At 33.2% G+C, this 20,148-nt stretch overlaps 1 protein-coding gene, 1 long non-coding RNA gene and 2 pseudogenes across 4 annotated transcripts; 3 read left to right on the top strand and 1 right to left on the bottom strand.

Annotated features, from left to right (window-relative positions):
* The first annotated feature begins 588 nt into the window (after nucleotides 1-588).
* LOC114406398 lies at nucleotides 589-7,681 on the top strand (annotated as a pseudogene).
* LOC114406399 lies at nucleotides 4,004-4,642 on the top strand. The gene is made up of 2 exons (XR_003665415.1): nucleotides 4,004-4,211; nucleotides 4,560-4,642. It is a non-coding gene; the product is annotated as an uncharacterized LOC114406399 (long non-coding RNA).
* A 336-nt stretch (nucleotides 7,682-8,017) lies between the features above and the next one.
* On the top strand, nucleotides 8,018-10,896 carry LOC114405113 (annotated as a pseudogene).
* A 2,166-nt stretch (nucleotides 10,897-13,062) lies between these two features.
* LOC114405459 (probable polygalacturonase At3g15720) lies at nucleotides 13,063-16,515 on the bottom strand. Of its 3 annotated transcripts, XM_028367979.1 has the most exons (8): nucleotides 16,301-16,515; nucleotides 15,842-15,976; nucleotides 14,885-15,052; nucleotides 14,397-14,604; nucleotides 14,196-14,277; nucleotides 13,864-13,966; nucleotides 13,453-13,551; nucleotides 13,063-13,357 (listed from the first exon to the last, which is right to left on the bottom strand). In XM_028367979.1, the coding sequence occupies exons 1-8, from the start codon at nucleotides 16,442-16,444 to the stop codon at nucleotides 13,130-13,132; spliced, it is 1,167 nt and encodes a 388-aa protein (XP_028223780.1). In that variant the 5' UTR covers nucleotides 16,445-16,515; the 3' UTR covers nucleotides 13,063-13,129. The 3 variants fall into 3 exon arrangements, with proteins under 3 accessions (XP_028223780.1, XP_028223781.1, XP_028223782.1); XM_028367980.1 differs by lacking the exon at nucleotides 13,453-13,551; XM_028367981.1 differs by lacking the exon at nucleotides 15,842-15,976.
* Nucleotides 16,516-20,148: the final 3,633 nt, after the last annotated feature.

The raw sequence follows: 20,148 nt of genomic DNA, 5'->3' as shown, positions 1-20,148 counted from the left end.
TTGGATGCCTGACTTGGTTTGTGTGAAGTGATGAACTTTTTTTTATGCTGTTTTGTTTTCAATTGTTTCTCAAGATGTGTTATTGGGAGGGTTGTAGTGCTATGGAGTTTATATGTGGTGCTGTGACTTGGATTGGGTAGCAATTTGGCTTGTAGTGTTTGTTTTGGAGTGAAGTATGGATTTTTGGCCCTTTTCTTATTAGGACAAAAATTACATATAGTGCTTTTGGTATTGTTCTCCAATCAGAATTGGAGTTTTATCTTGATAATCTATGTTGACCTTCAATGCAAAACTTTATTACGCTGATTACCGAGGTGAAACTCCAATTCTGATTAGAGAAAAATGCCAAAAACACGTAAAGAATTGTATCTAAGTTTTGTCCTTATTATTGATTTTGTTTACTTTTGCATGGTTGACTTGGTTTGTGTGAGGTGTTGAACTGTGTTTTCTGCTCTTTTGGTTTTCTTTTCAATGTTTTTTCAGGGTGTGTTCTTCGAAGGATTATGGTGCTATGGAGTTTATATGTTGTGTTGTTGCTTGGATTGGATAGCCATCTGAGTGAGGTGTCTGGATTACTTCCTCTTGGCTTGTTTTTAGGATCTTGGTGAAGATGGTTTTGCATAGCTGGATTTCCAGCTCCCATATTCTTGTTAATTTCTTGTTGCTGATTAGTTGTGGCATGACCTATGGGACTGAAACTAATTGTTGAAATTGCTACAAATTTCTAGAATATTCTTAAATATAATAGCAGAATATCCTAGAACTATAGAATATGGTAGAACAATCTAGAACTATAATGTGTATGAATATGGTAGAACAATCTAGAACTATAAGTGTATGTATAAGATAGAAGAATCTAGAACTATCATGATACTAATCTATCATGAAAATTCTAGAAAGACCTAAAGTAATGTAGAAACATTCACCACCATTGAGAGGTTGGTGACTTGAGCCTATAAATAGGCAATTGGTATGTTGTAATTGACAATCCAAGAAATCAATGACATAGCCTTCCTTCTAAAACAATTCTCTAAAACTATGAACTATCAACTATCATCTAATCAACTACCAACAGTGGTATCAGAGCTACGTTCGGTCATACATTGGGCGTAGTTATCTTACCTACCTACCATTCCAAAATCCTCCCAACTACTTCAAAAATTTCCTTTGTACTACTAACCCACTCCAATAATATTTTTTCTAAGCTATGGATAACACTACTCAATCGTCAACTATTTCTGTCCCTATCTTCAATGGTGAAAATTATGATTTCTGGCGTGTTAAAATGGAAACATATTTTTCATCTCAAGATTTATGGGACATAGTAGAAGAAGGCTTCACCATTCCCGCGGATACTTCAGCTCTTAATGCATCTCAAGAAAAAGAGTTGAAGAAAAATATACAGAAAAATTCAAAGGCGTTGTTCACCTTGCAACAAGCGGTGACTGATCCAATTTTCCCAAGAATTATGGGAGCTAAGACTGCCAAAGAAGCGTGGAACACATTGCAAGAGGAGTTTCAAGGAAGTGTTAAGGTACGTGCCGTTAAACTTCAATCTCTAAGAAGAGATTTTGAACTATTGAAGATGAAGGAGTCCGAGACAGTTAAAGATTATTATTCTAAAGTTAAAGGAATAGTTAATCAAATGAGAGCTTTTGGGGAAGATATTCTTGACAAGAAAATTGTTGAGAAAATTCTAATTACTATGCCCCAAAAGTTTGACCCAATCGTGACAACGATTGAGGAAACCAAAGATCTGTCCACTCTATCAGAGACAGAACTTGTGGGCTCTCTTGAACCATATGAGCAAAGACTGTATAGGCATAAAGAAGATACAATTGAAAATGTCTTCCAGTCAAAGTTTAAATTTCAGCCCCAAAACAAAGAAAATAGAGGAAAGAAAAATTATGGAGAAACTTCTAGAAGAAGAGAAGGTTCTAGGAATTTCCTTAAGAACAAAACAGATAAAAATCCTCCATGCAATATATGCAAAAGGCAAGGCCACGCAGAGAAAAATTGTTGGTTCCGTAACATGCCACAATGCAACCATTGCAAGAAGTTCTGGCATGTAGAGAAAAATTGTCGCAACAAAAATAGGCATCAAGCTAATATCGCAGAGGAGCATGATCAAGAACAATGTACGTTCTACGCCACTCATGACTCAATAAAAGAAAATGGAGGAAACTGGTACTTGGATAGTGGATGTAGCAATCACATGGCCAAGGATGAGACTATTTTCAAAAGTATTGATGAGTCTGTCAAAGTCAAAGTTCAACTGGGAAATGGAAGTGTGGTTGAATCAAAAGGCAAAGGCACTGTCATGGTGGAGACAGATAAAGGTATGCGACTCATCCATGATGTCTTACTAGTTCCCAGCCTAAAAGAAAATCTTCTAAGCATTGGCCAAATGATGGAGAGAGGCTACACACTTCACTTTGAAGGAGGTGTATGCAAAATCTTAGACAACAAAAATAAAAGGTCTAAGATAGCCCAAGTAAAGATGAATAAGAGCAATAGAAGCTTCCCTCTAAATTTAAAATATGCAACAAACGTTGCCATGAAGGTACAAGTTGATGATTCATGGCTATGGCATCGAAGATTTGGCCACTTCAACTCACATGCCTTGAAGTTGTTACATGAGAAGAACATGATGAGAGATCTTCCAAGCATAAAGGAGAACAATGAAGTGTGTGAAGGATGTCTTCTTGGTAAGCAACACTGATTTCCTTTCTCAACAAGTGGAGCATGGAGAGCGAAAGAACTATTGGAGCTGATACATACAGACGTTTGTGGACCAATGAGAACGCCATCACATGGGAACAATAGGTACTTCATACTCTTCATTGATGACTTCTCTAGAATGACATGGGTATATTTTCTAAAAGAAAAATCAGAAGTCTTTGGAGTATTCATAAAGTTCAAGGCCCTTGCTGAAAATCAAAGTGGAAAACGGATAAAAGTACTAAGAAGTGATCGCAGCAAAGAGTACACCTCTCGCGAGTTTGAAAGATTTTGTGAGGATGAAGGCATTGAGAGACAACTTACAGTCGCATATTCTCCTCAACAAAATGGAGTGTCCGAGAGAAAGAATCGCACAGTTATGGAGATGGCTAGATCGATGCTCAAGGAAAAGGGACTACCTAACATATTTTGGGCTGAAGCAGTCTACACTGTTGTTTACATACTCAACAGATGTCCAACTAAGTCTGTAAAAGACAAGACTCCAATTGAAGCTTGGAACGGGAAGAAGCCATCAGCAAAGCACCTAAGGGTCTTTGGATCTATATGCTACATTCATATTCCAGACATGAAGAGGCACAAGCTTGAAGACAAGACTATACGAGGTATCTTCCTTGGGTATAGCAATATCTCTAAGGGCTACCGTGTCTACAACTTGCAAACTAAGAAACTCGTCATCAGTCGAGATGTTGAAGTTGATGAATATGCTTCATGGAATTGGGATGAAGAAAAAGTGGAGAAGAACGTTCTTATACCCGTTCAACTACCTCAAGAAGAAGATGAGGAAGAAAACCCAGGTGAACCACCTTCACCTCCATCACAACAACAAGATCAAGAACTATCGTCACCAGAGTCTACTCCAAGACGAGTGAGATCTTTGGTAGACATATATGAAACCTGTAACTTGGCCATACTTGAAACTGGAAGCTTTGAAGAAGCGTCAAAGCAGGAAGTATGGGTCAAGGCAATGGAAGAAGAGATACAAATGATTGAGAAAAACAACACATGGGAGTTAGTAAATTGTCCCCATGGAAAAGATATCATTGGGGTTAAGTGGGTCTATAAGACAAAGCTCAACCCTGATGGCACCATACAGAAACACAAGGCGAGGCTAGTAGCTAAGGGTTACTTACAGCAACCCGGAATTGACTACAATGAGACATTTGCACCAGTAGCCCGTCTTGATACCATAAGAGCTCTAATAGCTCTTGCGTCACAAAAAGGATGGAGTATCCATCAACTAGATGTCAAATTTGCCTTCCTTAATGGCGTACTTGAAGAAGAGATCTATGTGGAGCAGCCACAAGGATTCGTGTCTGAAGGCAAAGAAAACAAAGTGTTAAAACTAAGAAAAGCACTCTACGGTTTGAAGCAAGCACCTCGAGCATGGTATAGCAGAATCGATCAGTATTTCATGGATCGAGGATTCAGGAGGAGCAAGAGTGAGCCTACACTTTACATCAAGTCTCAAGGTCAGTATACTCTCTTACTCTCTCTATATGTAGATGATCTTATCTACAGGGGAAACAATACTAAGATGATGATGGAGTTTAAAGAAGACATGATGAAGACCTTTGAGATGACCGACCTTGGGTTGATGAGTTACTTCCTCGGCATAGAGGTAAGTCAGAGAAATGAAGGGATATTCATCTCGCAAAAGAAATACACAGAAGGCTTACTTAAGAAATTCAAGATGTATGGTTGCAAACCTATTGCTACTCCACTCATAACAAATGAGAAACTACAGAAGAATGATGGAGCACCAGAAGTTGATGCATCCAAATACCGAAGTATAATTGGAAGCCTTCTATATTTGACAGCTACACGGCCTGACATAATGTATGCTACAAGTCTTCTATCAAGATTCATGCAAAGCCCAAGTCAAATACACTTTGGAGCAGGACAAAGAATTTTGAGGTATGTACAAGGAACAAAAGAGTTCGGTATATGGTATACTACCGAAACCAACTCAGAATTACTTGGCTACACCGACAGTGATTGGGCAGGTTCAACAGATGACATGAAGAGTACCTCTGGCTATGCTTTCTCACTAGGATCGGGAATGTTCTCTTGGGCGTCGAAGAAGCAAGCTACAATAGCACAATCAACAGCAGAAGCAGAGTATGTGGCAGCTGCTGAAGCAACGAGTCAAGCTATATGGCTTCGTAGGATACTTGAAGACATGGGAGAAAAACAAGATGAGCCTACTAAAATCAATTGCAACAACAAATCAGCAATTGCAATGGCGAAGAATCCAGTTCATCACAGCAGAACAAAACACATATCAATCAAGTATCACTTTATCAGAGAAGCTGAAGCAACTAAAGAGATCAAACTCGACTACTGCAGAACAGAAGATCAAATTGCAGACATATTCACGAAGGCTTTGCCAAGACCAAGATTTGAAGAATTACGAGCTATGCTCGGAGTCACAGAAATTTGCATAAAGGAGGAGTGTTGAAATTGCTACAAATTTCTAGAATATTCTTAAATATAATAGTAGAATATCCTAGAACTATAGAATATGGTAGAACAATCTAGAACTATAATGTGTATGAATATGGTAGAACAATCTAGAACTATAAGTGTATGTATAAGATAGAAGAATCTAGAACTATCATGATACTAATCTATCATGACAATCCAAGAAATCAATGACATAGCCTTCCTTCTAAAACAATTCTCTAAAACTATCAACTATCAACTATCATCTAATCAACTACCAACACTAATATCTTCTGCTTGAAAAGTATCAAAGAGTCCCTTGAAGACCCATATAACTATTTGAAGTTCTCTAGGGATTTCAACAACAAAACTGAAGGGTATATCAGCAGGTTTAATGGGGTTGAGTGTTGGCACCCTGATGAGAACAGGGTCTTGAATCTCAAACTATTGAACATGGGACTCAAGGGCCAGTTTCCTCGCGGCATTCAAAATTGCTCAAGCTTAACTGAATTAGACCTTTCAATTAACAAACTCCCTGGAACCATTTCGGGAGACATAGCCACTCGTATACCATTTGCAACATCTGTTATTCTAGCTTCAAATGAATTTTCTGGGGAGATTCCTGTGAGTCTTGCAAACTGTAAATTTCTTAATACCCTTAAACTCGATCAGAATCGACTCACTGGTCAAATTCCTCCACAATTTGGTGTTCTCTCACGAATCAAGACATTTTATGTATCCGACAATCTTTTGATGAGGCCAGTTCCAATCTTTAGCGCTGGAGTTTCAAAAAATTATGCAAATAACCAAGGCCTATGTGGAGGAAAATCATTCGCGCCTTGCAAGGCGAAGTCTTCCAAGAGTAACTTGGTTGTTATTGCTGGAGCTGCTGTTGGCGGGGTGACTCTTGCGACATTAGGATTGTGTATTGGATTGTTCTTCTTTGTGCGACGTGTTTCTTTCAAGAAGAAGGAAGAGGACCCCGAAGGAAACAAATGGGCAAGAAGTCTAAAAGGAACTAAACAAATTAAGGCAAGCTATATTGGTGCATTGCACAGAACATATATGATTACACAACTATTCATTTTTCTTGTAGATCCATTTGTGTCTTGTAGCAATAGATAATTATTTCAAATGTTTAAGATAGGAACTAGTTTGTTAGAAATATTTCCTTTTTTTTTTAATTCTTTCAAGTTTCAAGTGAAACATTTTCGTAATAAATATTATATTTCCTTAACTATGTTGTGTATATTAATAGGCAAAACATGTTTTGCATACTGTTGCGCTAAACATAGGAAAATAAAATATTTTCTAAATCAAACTGCTAAATTATACATTTTTTGTTGTCAAAGTTAAAAAAATGTAGAATATATTTTCTGAAAAATTAATTTGTGTAAAATTTAAAGAGCCTTAGTTTGTATGATTTACACACAATTGAATTCTAATGAGGATATTATGCCTAAGTCTAACTAATATGATATGGACATCAGGTTTCTATGTTTGAGAAATCAATTCCAAAAATGAAACTGAGTGATATCATGAAGGCTACTAACAACTTCAGTAATACCAATATGATTAGGACAGGAAGAATATGAATTGTTTACAAAGCTGTCCTTGATGATGGCACGACACTTATGGTTAAGAGATTACAAGAATCTCAGTAAATTGAAAAACAATTTATGTTTGGGATGGGTACGCTGGGTACTGTCAAACATCGCAATCTGGTTCCTCTTTTAGGATTTTGCATGGCCAAAAGGGAGAGGCTTTTGGTCTATAAAAACATGCCAAATGGAAATCTCCATGACCAACTCCATCATGCTGATGGTGTGAGCACCCTTGACTGGACTACAAGGCTCAAAATTGCAATTGGAGCAGCCAAAGGTTTAGCATGGCTTCATCATAGCTGCAATCCCCATATTATCCATCAAAACATTAGCTCGAAGTACATCTTGTTGGATGCAGATTTTGAGCCAAAAATTTCTGATTTTGGCCTTGCCAGACTGATGAAACCAATTGATACTCATTTGAGTACTTTTGTAAATGAGGAGTTTGGTGATTTAGGTTATGTTGCTCCTGAGTACAAAGAACTTTGGTTGCCACACCTAAAGGGGATATTTACAGCTTTGGAACTGTTCTTCTTGAGTTGGTGACAGGTGAAAGACCTACCAATGCGTCTAAAGCTCCAGAAACTTTTAAAGGAAATCTGGTAGAATGGATTACGGAGCTCACAAGCAATGCAGAACACCATGATGCCATTGATGAATCACTAGTCAGCAAGGATGCTGATAGCGACCTTTTCCAATTTCTAAAGGTTGCATGCAATTGTGTCTCACCAACGCCAAAGGAGAGGCCCACCATGTTTGAAGTGTATTAGCTTTTAAGAGTTATTGGGGGTAGATACAATTTCACAACTGAGGATGAGATAGTGGTACCTACTAATATTGGTGATATTGATAAAATGGAGGAACTTATTGTAGCTCGAGAAGGAAGTTATTGAAAGGTATGCGAGATATATAGGGTATAATATATGTAATTGGTGTTAAATCCTAGCAAACGTTGACAAAAAAATCTACTCAATATCGGCTAAAAAATAGCTTGATTGTTGCCGACCAATAAAACCTACCCGATGTCGGCCGAATAACATCATTGGTCAACATTGGCCGAAAAATCCGTAGTCGAAGTTGGCTAAAAAAAATAGTCCTGACCAATGTCGAACAAAAAATCCTACCCAACATCAGATATAAAATAACCTTGGCTGATGTTGGTTAAAAAATAAATTTGACCGATATCGACCGAAAAACTCTAGTGGATGTCAACTATAAGAACCTAGTCAATGTCGACTAACAATATTCATGTCCGATGTTGGTAAAAAATACCTAGCTGGTGTTAGCAGAAAAAACCTTAGCCAACATCAACCAAAATACCTAGCTAATGTGGTTAAGAAATAGCTCTAGCTGATGTCAGCCAAAAAACCTTAGTCAATGGCAACAAAAAAATCCTAACCGATGTCGGCTAAGAAAATCTAGTTGACATCAGCCAAAACACCCTAACTAACATCGGCTAAAAAATAACCTTAACCAATATTGGCTAAAAATAGCTTTGGCTGATGTTGGCTGGAAAAACCTAGCTGACATCAGCTAAAAAACCCTAACATGTGTTTACTCAAAAGTTAGTCGTGATCGATGTAAGTAGAAAATTTCTAGTCAACATTGGCCAAAAAATATATTAGTCAACATTAACTGAAAAAATCTGGATGACGACGGACAAAAAAATCCTTGGCCGACATTAGCAAAAACTTTCCATGAGTGATGTCAGTGAGAAAATAACCCTAACCAACATCATCTAAAAAAAATCTTAGTCGATATCTGTAAAAAATAGCTTTGGTTGACATCATACAGAAAAATTTTGATCGAAAAAACATCGGCCAAAGTAATTGAAAAACAACTTATGTCGATATCGGCAGTAAAAACTTTGGTCACCCGTAGTTGTGTGTTTTGAGCGAAAAAGAGTCACGAGCAAGAACGTGAGTTAAAGTGAGCATCTCCGAAAAAATAATTTCAAATTCTATATTTTTTTAGAGAATTTGAAATCCCACTATTTTAGTCAATCAAAATGATTCATAAAAATACCAGAAATTAGATCTTGTTTCAAATACTCTATCCAAACAAGCTATTTTATCATGAATCATTTTAAATTCCTTGGAAAAATGAATTTCCATGTTAAATTGCTCCATCCAAACACAGGGTTAAACTTGATCAGAATTGACTCAGTGGTCAAATTCCTCCACAATTTGGTGTTCTCTCACGAATCAAGACATTTTATGTATCCAACAATCTTTTGATGGGGCCAGTTCCAATCTTTAGCGTTGGAGTTTCAAAAAATTATGCAAATAATCAAGGCCTATGTGGAGGAAAAACATTGGCGCCTTGCCAAACCAAGTCTTCCAAGAGTAACTTGGCTGTTATTGCTGGAGCTGCTGCTGGCGGGGTGACTCTTGTGGCATTAGGATTGTGTATTGGATTGTTCTTCTTTGTGCGACGTGTTTCTTTCAAGAAGAAGGAAGAGGACCCTGAAGGAAACAAATGGGCAAGAAGTCTAAAAGGAACTAAACAAATTAAGGCAAGCTATATTGGTGCATTGCACAGAACATATATGATTACACAACTATTCATTTTTCTTGTAGATCCATTTGTGTCTTGTAGCAATAGATAATTGTTTTAAATGTTTAAGATAGGAACTAGTTTGTTAGAAATATTTCATTTTTTTTAAATTCTTTCAAGTTTCAAGTGAAACATTTTCGTAATAAATATTATATTTCCTTTACTATGTTGTGTATATTAATAGGCAAAACATGTTTTGCATACTGTTGCACTAAACAAAGGAAAATAAAATATTTTCTAAATGGAACTGATAAATTATACATTTTTTTTTTGTCAAAGTTTAAAAAATGTAGAATATATTTTCTGAAAAATTAATTTGTGTAAAATTTAAAGAGCCTTAGTTTGTATGATTTACACACAATTGAATTCTAATGAGGATATTATGCCTAAGTCTAACTAATATGATATGGACATCAGGTTTCTATGTTTGAGAAATCAATTCCAAAAATGAAACTGAGTGATATCATGAAGGCTACTAACAACTTCAGTAATACCAATATGATTGGGACAGGAAGAACAGGAACTGTTTACAAAGCTGTCCTTGATGATGGCACGACACTTATGGTTAAGAGATTACAAGAATCTCAGTACACTGAAAAACAATTTATGTCTGAAATGGGTACGCTGGGTACTGTCAAACATCGCAATCTGGTTCCTCTTTTAGGTTTTTGCATGGCCAAAAGGGAGAGGCTTTTAGTCTATAAAAATATGCCAAATGGAAGCCTCCATGACCAACTTCATCCTGCTGATGGTGTGAGCACCCTTGACTGGACTACAAGGCTCAAAATTGCAATTGGAGCTGCCAAAGGTTTAGCATGGCTTCATCATAGCTGCAATCCCTGTATTATCCACCGAAACATTAGCTCGAAGTGCATGTTGTTGGATGCAGATTTTGAGCCGAAAATTTCTGATTTTGGCCTTGCCAGACTGATGAACCCAATTGATACTCATTTGAGTACTTTTGTAAATGGGGAGTTTGGTGATTTAGGTTATGTTGCTCCTGAGTACACAAGAACTTTGGTTGCCACAACTAAAGGGGATATTTACAGCTTTGGAACTGTTCTTCTTGAGTTGGTGACAGGTGAAAGACCTACCAATGTCTATAAAGCTCCGGAAACTTTTAAAGGAAATCTGGTAGAATGGATTACGGAGCTCACAAGCAATGCAGAACACCATGATGCCATTGATGAATCACTAGTCAGCAAGGATGCTGATAGCGAGCTTTTCCAATTTCTAAAGGTTGTATGCAACTGTGTCTCACCAACGCCAAAGGAGAGGCCCACCATGTTTGAAGTGTATCAGCTTTTAAGAGCTATTGGGGGTAGATACAATTTCACAACTGAGGATGAGATATTGGTACCTACTGATATTGGTGATACTGATAAAATGGAGGAATTTATTGTAGCTCGAGAAGGAAGTTATTGAAAGGTATGCGAGATATATAGGGTATAATATATGTAATTGGTGTTAAATTTTAATATGTAATTATATATCTTACTTTTGTGTCCTAAAATAAATGTTAGTGTTAAATGTAGTTTTTGAGGATCTAGATCCAGTTGTGTGTTATTGATATAGAAACATCAATATAAGATCATCAATCAAGGAGTGGATATAGTTGAGTTAGTTCTTTCTAATCCTTATTTTGATCTGATTTCTTTGTTCTCCCTCTTGTATGCTGATATGTATGACTGATAAAAACTGTGTTAGTAGTTTTCATTAACCAATTATTCCAAAAGCTTAACCTGTGAGGTGAAGACTTATGAATAGTTTTTTATATCTAATACGCCTCTGGCCTCCTCACGTATGAACCATCTGTGCTTGAAGCGTGGAAGATGCTCTGATAGGAACTGATTCACTAAATGAAATATAAAGAAAAATTAAGAAGACACTCCGATTACAGTAGAGAACATGCAGGAAAATGTAGAAAAAATGCAGCCTCTAAATGTACAACAATGTTTCCTACACTTGTTGCTATGTATGTGTATGCATGTTTGTTATACCCTATAAATCCCTCTTCTACCCTATAGGAGTGTGAGTAGATTTATCTTGTGTGTAAAAGATTAAGAAATGAACTTAATCATTCATAGAAGTCCTCCCTTGAAGTATGTTCCGTAACAATGGGGACACAAAATGGTTACTAAGAAACAAAATATTCATGGTAAATTTAACACAATACATTGAAATATTTTGTTCTCTAATCTCTACTTGATAACTAACATGACAGGGTCAATTTCGGTAAACTTATCAAAAAGTATTTATAATAGGAAAAATTAAGAAAGTAAAATAAATTATATTTTTCTTATAGACTAAAATCAATTTATGCATATTCACTTTTCAAGAAATTAGATGAGAGAACTTCTCAAAAGTTGAGGTGAAAAGAAGTTGATTTTAGTTATGGGAGAGATATGATTCATTTTACTCTTTTTTATTGTAAGTATTTTTTGAGAAGTTTATCCAATCTGGATTATAAGAAATGTATCATATAGGTTATATAATAAAATTCATTTTCCTTAAAAAAATGTATCATATATTCATAGTTGTTACAAGATGCATAATGTCTCATGAAAATTGATCTGTTTTTGGTGAAGTAGTTGTCATTTGTCTATATATGAATTTTAAATCACCTATATATTTTCCTTGTTGTTTATTTGTCATAATGACGAGCCTGGGAATATTAAATTTCATATCCTATGTAATCATTTCTTAATATTATTTGACAGTGCAATAATATCTAGGTTCTACAGAAGATTGACTTCTCGACTTTCTCTTGACAAAGTGCTTGAGTTTATTCCGCGGAAGTACTTGTAGTATTATGTATTTTATAGTTCCGTGAAAGTACTTTATATTATTGAATAATTACTTTTGTAACTTTATGGTGCCACTTAAACAAATTTTCCCTTTCTTTCCAAATCTCCAAATCACATAAGAGAAAATTGTAAAAATTCTCTCCTCCCTTTTACTCTCTTCTCCTCTCTTTTTCAATCAAACATTACTGAAAAACTAGTTATTCCATCTCAAAATAAATATCGTCTTAAATTATTTTATACCGAAGAACTAATAAATAAAAAAGAAAAATAATTTATAGAATTGATTTTAATATTAATATTACATTAAAAATTAAAAAATTAAAGTGATACTTAGTTAAAGTGATACTTTCCGTGGTGTTTATTTTTCACAATGTGTTACTAATTTTCTTGAGTTATTGGAACTCTTGTGTGTGGATTTTAGTGTATACTTATGTTTCTCTTTCCTTTTGGCATTTGGCAAGTTGTGTTCTGTAGCAACAAACGACAATTCCAAACACCCGGGTGCAGGTCGCACTGATTCTTATATTTGTGTGCCGTACAAAAACTTCTAATGTGAAAGAGAAACTCTATTTGTGAAATTTTCAAGAATAAACTTCTTTTCTCTTTTTCTGCCAAAAATTGTCACACAAAAATTTGTAAAAGGAAAAATTTATTTGAACGTAAATAATTTCATTTAGAACAATTTCTAAGAAATGGCGTTCCTTATCATTTTACATAATTTTAAAAAAATAATTTTTTATGGAATATTTGTATACTGTCAAGTAATTAAATGTTATGTATAACATTAAATGTAGTTATTTATATATATTACTTTGGCAAATTCCATTCTATAAAAATAAAAACATATAATAAATTAAATAAAAGAGGAGCAAATAAAAAACCTAAAAATGAGTGTTCACATTAATATTTTATTGAAAAAGTAATATGATAATACTCATTATTTCACTTATAGATATGTTTGAGTGGGTAACAAGGATTTCATGGTAATAAGCAAGTACAATTTGGATTTGTAGCTGTAGCTGTTCCATGAGCATTATTGCAAAAACACGAAGCAGACTTTCCTGTTAAACAAGAGACAATGTTGATTTGATCCAATACAATTCCATAACAACCAGACTCGCCGCAATCTAAGGTAATAGCTCTTCCATCTAGAGATGTTCCATGAATTCCTCTGTATGTCACATCACTGACTTCAACTGCTTGATTCTAATTATTCCAAAAATACAACTTTAATAGACAATAGACAAAATAAACAAGTTGGAATAACGGGATATAATATCAATGTATAGTTAAGTGAATACCGTTAAATCACGATATTCTTGATCTATAATTATTGGGTTGCGAGTTTGTTCTAAGGTGATATCCTCAAAAGTAATTTGTTTCGCATAACCCATTCCATTCTATAAAAAAAAAAAAATACAATGAATAAAATATTCCTTTCAAGTGGTAAGACATATTGGGAATAATTTTTTTCTATGCATATGAATATTTCCTTACACCTCTAAATCAATGTTCCAGGATTTAAAAGAATATATATATATATATATATATATATATATATATATATATATATATATATATATATATATTCCAATGTATAATGATGGTCTTTTATATAACTACATTGTTTAAGAAAAGGGTACAAAATATATAATTATAGCAAAATAGTTATAGGAAGCAAATACGTTGTCACTCGTATATATTTTGCTTACTGGAAATGTCTTGATTCTTGCTCCATTTGTAGTTCTTATGAAGCTGCAATTTCGTACATAAACTTCTTGGACTGTATCAAACTTTTTACCGAGGCTGCCAATGCTGATTAATTCATTCATGTTAATTGATGAGATTTGTTATAGTTACAAATTGGATATAACAAAAGATATTAATTTAATCAAGGAATCATTTTATAGTTTTATGACATGTGCAAGTGTGTGATATAATTCCATCAAATATTTAATTGTTATTTTCATATTAATAAGTGCGTTAGGTTGAAGGATATCACTCCCAAATATATTAAATAAATTAAAACGTAATTTATATAAACCTTATTCCATGGCCTGGTCCACAAGCAATCCCAGTAACATTGATGTAGGAGGAGCCACCACTGATGGCAATACAATCATCACCTGTTTAAGTAGAAAGACAATGTAAGTTAAAATTGCACATATAGTAATCATTTTAAAACATTAATTTGAAATTTGATACTATATATATTTTCATTAGATGAAAACTTTGTTTAATTTACCGGTGGCTATAGTTGAATCTTCGATCATGATATTTTTGGAAGTAGAAATGTCAAATCCATCAGTGTTAGGACTATCACCGGGAGCACTAATATTAATATGAGAAAATGTGGCACCCTCACAACCATTTACGTGTATGTGAGATTTTGGACTATTAATCATGTTCAGATTAGTAACACTAACAGAATTGCAGGAATTGATAATAAGAACCTGCATCATCCACATGAAAAATTCAGTCAATTGGTGTTGAGAATAAATTAGTATATGATTAGTAACACTAACAGAATTGCAGGAATTGATAATAAGAACCTGCATTTGAAGAATATACTAACTTGTACCTAAGTGCATTATTGACGTAGATTGAGGTAGTAAAAAATTAAAAAGTAGAAATTAAAAAATGCTAAAGTAATAATGATTAATTTGAATTTTTATATCAATATCAATATAAAAAAAACAAACTATGGGAAAATAGAGCTTAGAGTAGTCAAACCGATGGTCGTGGACAAGATTTGCATGCCCACCAAGCAGAACCGTAGCCATCGATTAATCCACCACTTCCATCAATTGTGAGACCGTTTACATTTGAGATCATAATCAAAGTATTCAGATTACCTTCCACCCATGCATCCTTGGTAGGTGCAACTATTACCCCTTGAAGCTACAAGAAGAGTGGAGGAAAATTAAACAAATAATGAGAAAATACAAAGTCATATTGCAAGGACTTTTTTTCAATTATTAAAAGGATTCCAGAAGGCCAAGATATACAAATAGGAGAAACCCAAATTAACTTTAGTACAATAGTCTATATATTATGACTCAACACCTTTTTGATTTATTCATCTAAATATATTTAACATTTTTTAGTTTTTCTTAATGAAAAAAAACAGAAAAAGAAAATTGTTTATTTTTTCCATTTAATGATTCAGTATTGGATATTTATTTTGAACATGCCAGAAAGATTCTAATGAATGACTCTATTAAGTTTTATTCTTTAAAACCTTATAATTATCACTTTATCACTTACTTTATTTTGAATAGTTTTTTTTAAAAAAAATATTTTATCATAGAATATCTATTAATAATTGGGTTACTCTTTTTTTGTTAAGTAGTATTTCACTTACTTTTTAATATATGTAATTTGTAAATATTATAATTTTTTTATATTTTTTTTATATCCCAGTCTACAGATTAAGAGAAAACTTGTAACATTTATACGGATTAAATGAGAATTTTTTGACATTTAAATAAATTCAAAAGTAAATTAAAATGGAATTTAAGAAAAAATGAAAATTAATAACGAAATATATTTTATGAGAGCCTTATTTAAAATATTCAAAAATAAAAATAACATTAAAAGATCATAAAATTTTAGAGTACCAAAAGCTTAATAAAACAAAAAAGAAATAATAGTTTGATGGTATGCAGTTGGATATGATATTAGAAATACCTGAATTTGAACACTTGGGGCGACGCAAGGACCCTTTAGTAACATGCTCGTCACCAAGAATACTTTGTTTGGTGGTATTAATAGAGTTGATGTCCCTTGTGCTTCACACATGCTTTGCCATGCTTTTAAAAATGCCTACCATCAATTCAAAATAGAAATGTCTTGTTAAATGCTAAATAATATAATTTTGATCAATTTGTTAACTTGACATACAATACTTAACAAAAATACTGACAAAGTAATAGAGTGTTAATGTGAATGTGCCGTTAAATGTTTCATTTTCATTAACATTTTTGTTAAATATTAGATGTGGAGTTAATAATTAAATAGGTCATATTATACAATAAAAATAGGTAAAAAAACAAATTGTCAAAAAAGAATAAAAAATAACAATAGTAGAAAAAAGAAATGTACAATTAAGCCTTAGAATTAGAAATAACAAAACATAAACACACGTACTTGTGTATCGTCTGTTTTGCCATCTCCCACGGCACCAAAATCTATCACATTATAAATTGTGTTTTGGGTTCCAACATTCCACCTATGACATAAACATGGTGAAATAAAAGCAATAATCAAAACACAAGTGATTAGGCTTTGCATATTTCACGATAGAGAAATTTCTCTTATTTTTGTTGAATTCTCTTTGAAAGATTAAGACTTGGAGAGTTGATTAAAGTGATTTGTGTTTTGTGAAGGAAGCAAATGTGTGGGGTTCTATTTAATATACTAGCATCATTAATAATGAAAGAGAAGTAATTAAGGAAAAAATATCCAATAAAAAATTTTAAAATTATTACTGGTACGTTATGACGCAAAAATCTTTAATATATGTTTCAAACAATTTCCATCTACTAATTATTATCGGCATGTCATAAAGAAATTTCTTTTTAAAAAAAAGTTAATATCGTTAATTAATGTGAAATAAAATCTACTCTGACCTTTTTTCCCTTGAGTTAATGTAGATTAATAATTAAGGTCTAATTTTAATCTTTTATATATGTTTTTAATTAGTTTGAATCAGCTACCCTAATTAATTATCAAATGTTGCCAGCATGTCTTTTTGAAGGCACATATCAATAAATAAAACTGAAAAATAAATTTAAGTCAAAGTATTTATTCTTTAACGCCTAACATAGATGTTGGTCAAACCCACGGATTTCTTTTAAAAAAAACTCACTGTTTGTTTCTATTTTGGTACAGGAGGAACCCACTGTTTCTATGTCATATTTTTTATGTGGTAAAAAAAAAATACAATGTTATAGTAACTGTGATCCAGATCAAGATACCAGATTAAAAGTCAATAGTTTAATTGGGATTAAGTTTGAATCGAACTGATGTTAATAAAATATTTTTAAAATATTGTAATATAATATCATGATAATATTGAACAACAAATAACATAATACGCATAATTTATGATAATAAAAAATAAAATTCACTCAAAAAGTGTCATAAATTATAATATTTTTTCAATAAAAAAATGACGTTGTTTTGAATTAAAAAAAAACAATTTTAAGCTAAATCGGTCAATCCACTAGGTTTTTTGATCAATTCAACTGTTTTGAGTTGGTTTAAGGATACACCAGCTTTTAGGAAGCGTCGGATGAGACACGTGACTGATTTCCCGTCAAATTGGATGGTCCAATCGAATTTTGAGTTGGTTTAAGGATATCACCATATTTTTTTTTATAATTTTGCCAAAATGTTTTTTCTTGCAAAATTTGCTACCTATTTTTAACATTTGATCATTTTTAGAGTAGTGATACACGTACCGCTCTACAGTAATCACTATTCATCCGATCATTGCCTATGTGGAATAAAATATATCATTATATTATTTTATATTTAATAAAAGAAAAAGAAAAAGTAAAAAGAAAATTTTCAATTGAAAAGGGAGAATTGAGTAGTTTAGGGTACAACTTCTCTTTCTTTGCCTCTCTCTCCTTTATGTGTGTTCATCGTTCTTTCATCTCCATTATGCGTTCACCCAAGTCGTTCCTCCATCTTCATTGTGCATTGATTTCACCACTCCCAACTCTGAGTGATACAATGTGAAGGATTAGGAGATATGAAATCCTTGTTTTGTCCCACTTTGTTTGAACTCATCACACCCTATTGAAACCTTGTCAACATTAGTCATCGGAGGTGGTCCACCTAAAGCTGATGTTGTAGCTGAATTTCGTTCTCCTAGTCACATGTTGTATAAACCATCGTCGCACCTGATCTGAACATTGTCCAACGTTAGTCGTCGGAGGTACTTCACCTGAAACTATTGTTGCGGTTGCATTTCTCTCATGACTTGAAGGTATGCCTTTCTTTTCTCTATGAAACTGTTGCAGAGTAATTCAAAGGGTTAACTCATGTGTGATTAGTGGTTAACTCTATTAGGTATATAGTTAAGTGTAATTTTACTGATAAATGGTTAACACTATTCGTTAGAGTAGTTAACTCCGTAGTTTTTATTGTGCGACTTGACATAAGTGATTTTTGTATAAATACCTATGTGTAACCCAAGTATTTATATAGAAATCTCAATACTTTAGGTATTAATTTTTTTCTTATGAGATGATGGTTGTTGTGCTTGTGATAGTTGTGTTTGCATGCTTCTTTAGTTGTTTGGGTTCACACATATCTAGATTATGAGTTATTGTGATGAAAGTTCAAGGTTTTTGAGTATTGAGAGAGAATCCAAAAGTTTGCCCATATGTTTGAGTGTGATTCCCAATCAATGTCTTTGCCATGCTTGAGTTAGGATTCGAGAATTATTATTTTATAGAATCCAAAAATAGTTTAGGTTCATTACATGCATGTTGAAATTTCATATTTTACTTTGTGTGTGCGTTATTTGTATTTTGGTATGATGAACAAGTGCCTATATATAATTGTACTGCTTCTTAAGTCATACATGCGCCCTGTATCATTAACATGAAGGATATGGACATGATGCTTAATGCTTTACAATATTTGAAAGTTGTTAATTTTATCGATGTCAGCGGTTAACTACACATTATATAGAGCTAATACATTTAAAATATATACCATGGTTAATTCTCTTATTGCAAATGGTTACTGATGTCATGATATTATTTTGTAGACTAATATTGTCATTGGGTTAACTATGCTAACCAGGATGGTTAAAATTATTTTGTACATGGTTAACAAGATGTATACGATTTGTGATTACTATAATGCATAAGTTTATCTTTATTGTCTTAATCATGTCACATGATGCACCCAAAGCATTCCTTTCCTCTTCTTTATTAAGAGTGTTTTTAGGTTCAAATTGTGTTAGTTGTGCTACATTTGTGTTTGATCTAGATTATTAGTATAAAAAGGTCATTGGTAGTAGGTTTGTTTCATATCGCAAGATAGTGATGATTAGAGTCTTATTACTTATGTTTTTGGTCCCTAGTGATCAATGGTCAACAAGTTCTTAATGCTTTTTCTGAATGCTTGGATTTTATCCTTCACATCACATTGTTTGTTAAGTGTTAACTTGATGAAAAACTTTCATCTTCATATTTGTTAAACACCTAGTTTGTTGGGACTACTAAGTCTTATTAATTAAGTGTTGGATCCTTAGCGATCAATGGTCAACAAGTTCTTTATGCTTGGATTTTATCCTTCACATCACATTGTTGTCAAGTGTTAACTTGACGCAAATTTTTCATCTTCATTTTTGTTAAACACCTAATTTGTTGGGACTGCTAGTTTTAGTTTGGTCTAAGAATCTACATGTCCTTTTAGGTTGTGTAAGTGCATAAATTGAATGTTGGACAATGTGTTATACTCACATGATTTAAGAAAAAATGATTTTGAAACTTTATATTCAACATGATCGAATTTTTATATTTGTCTTAGTTTTTTAAGAGAAATGGTGTGAATGATGATGTCAGTAGAGAACTCAATTCATATATAACTTTTTGAGGCTATTAATGTTTTAGGTTCATATGTAACTTAAATTTTAGTTTTAGACATATGTTGTTAACTTTTCATATAAAGATTGTTAATTAAACTTACTAATTGGTTAACCATCATTTTTTAGATTGACATATACAAAATTGACCATGGTAATTGGGTACAATATAGCATATTCATAAATTAAGGCTAGCATAATTATGTGCAACAATTTAACCCATGTGATTGTCGAAGGAACAACACAAGAACTTGTTTCTGAGAGTGTGCGGTCCATGAGCAAACAAAATGCTTCTAGAAATAAGCTTTACTAATATGTTGACCTATGGATATCTCAAAAGATTAAGGTTGGATTTTTATTCATTCTGTTTGCATTCTTTTCATATGTA

This window comes from Glycine soja, chromosome 3, assembly GCF_004193775.1.
Source record: "Glycine soja cultivar W05 chromosome 3, ASM419377v2, whole genome shotgun sequence".
NCBI lineage: Eukaryota > Viridiplantae > Streptophyta > Magnoliopsida > Fabales > Fabaceae > Glycine > Glycine soja.
This window is presented reverse-complemented; position numbering and strand designations above follow the sequence as displayed.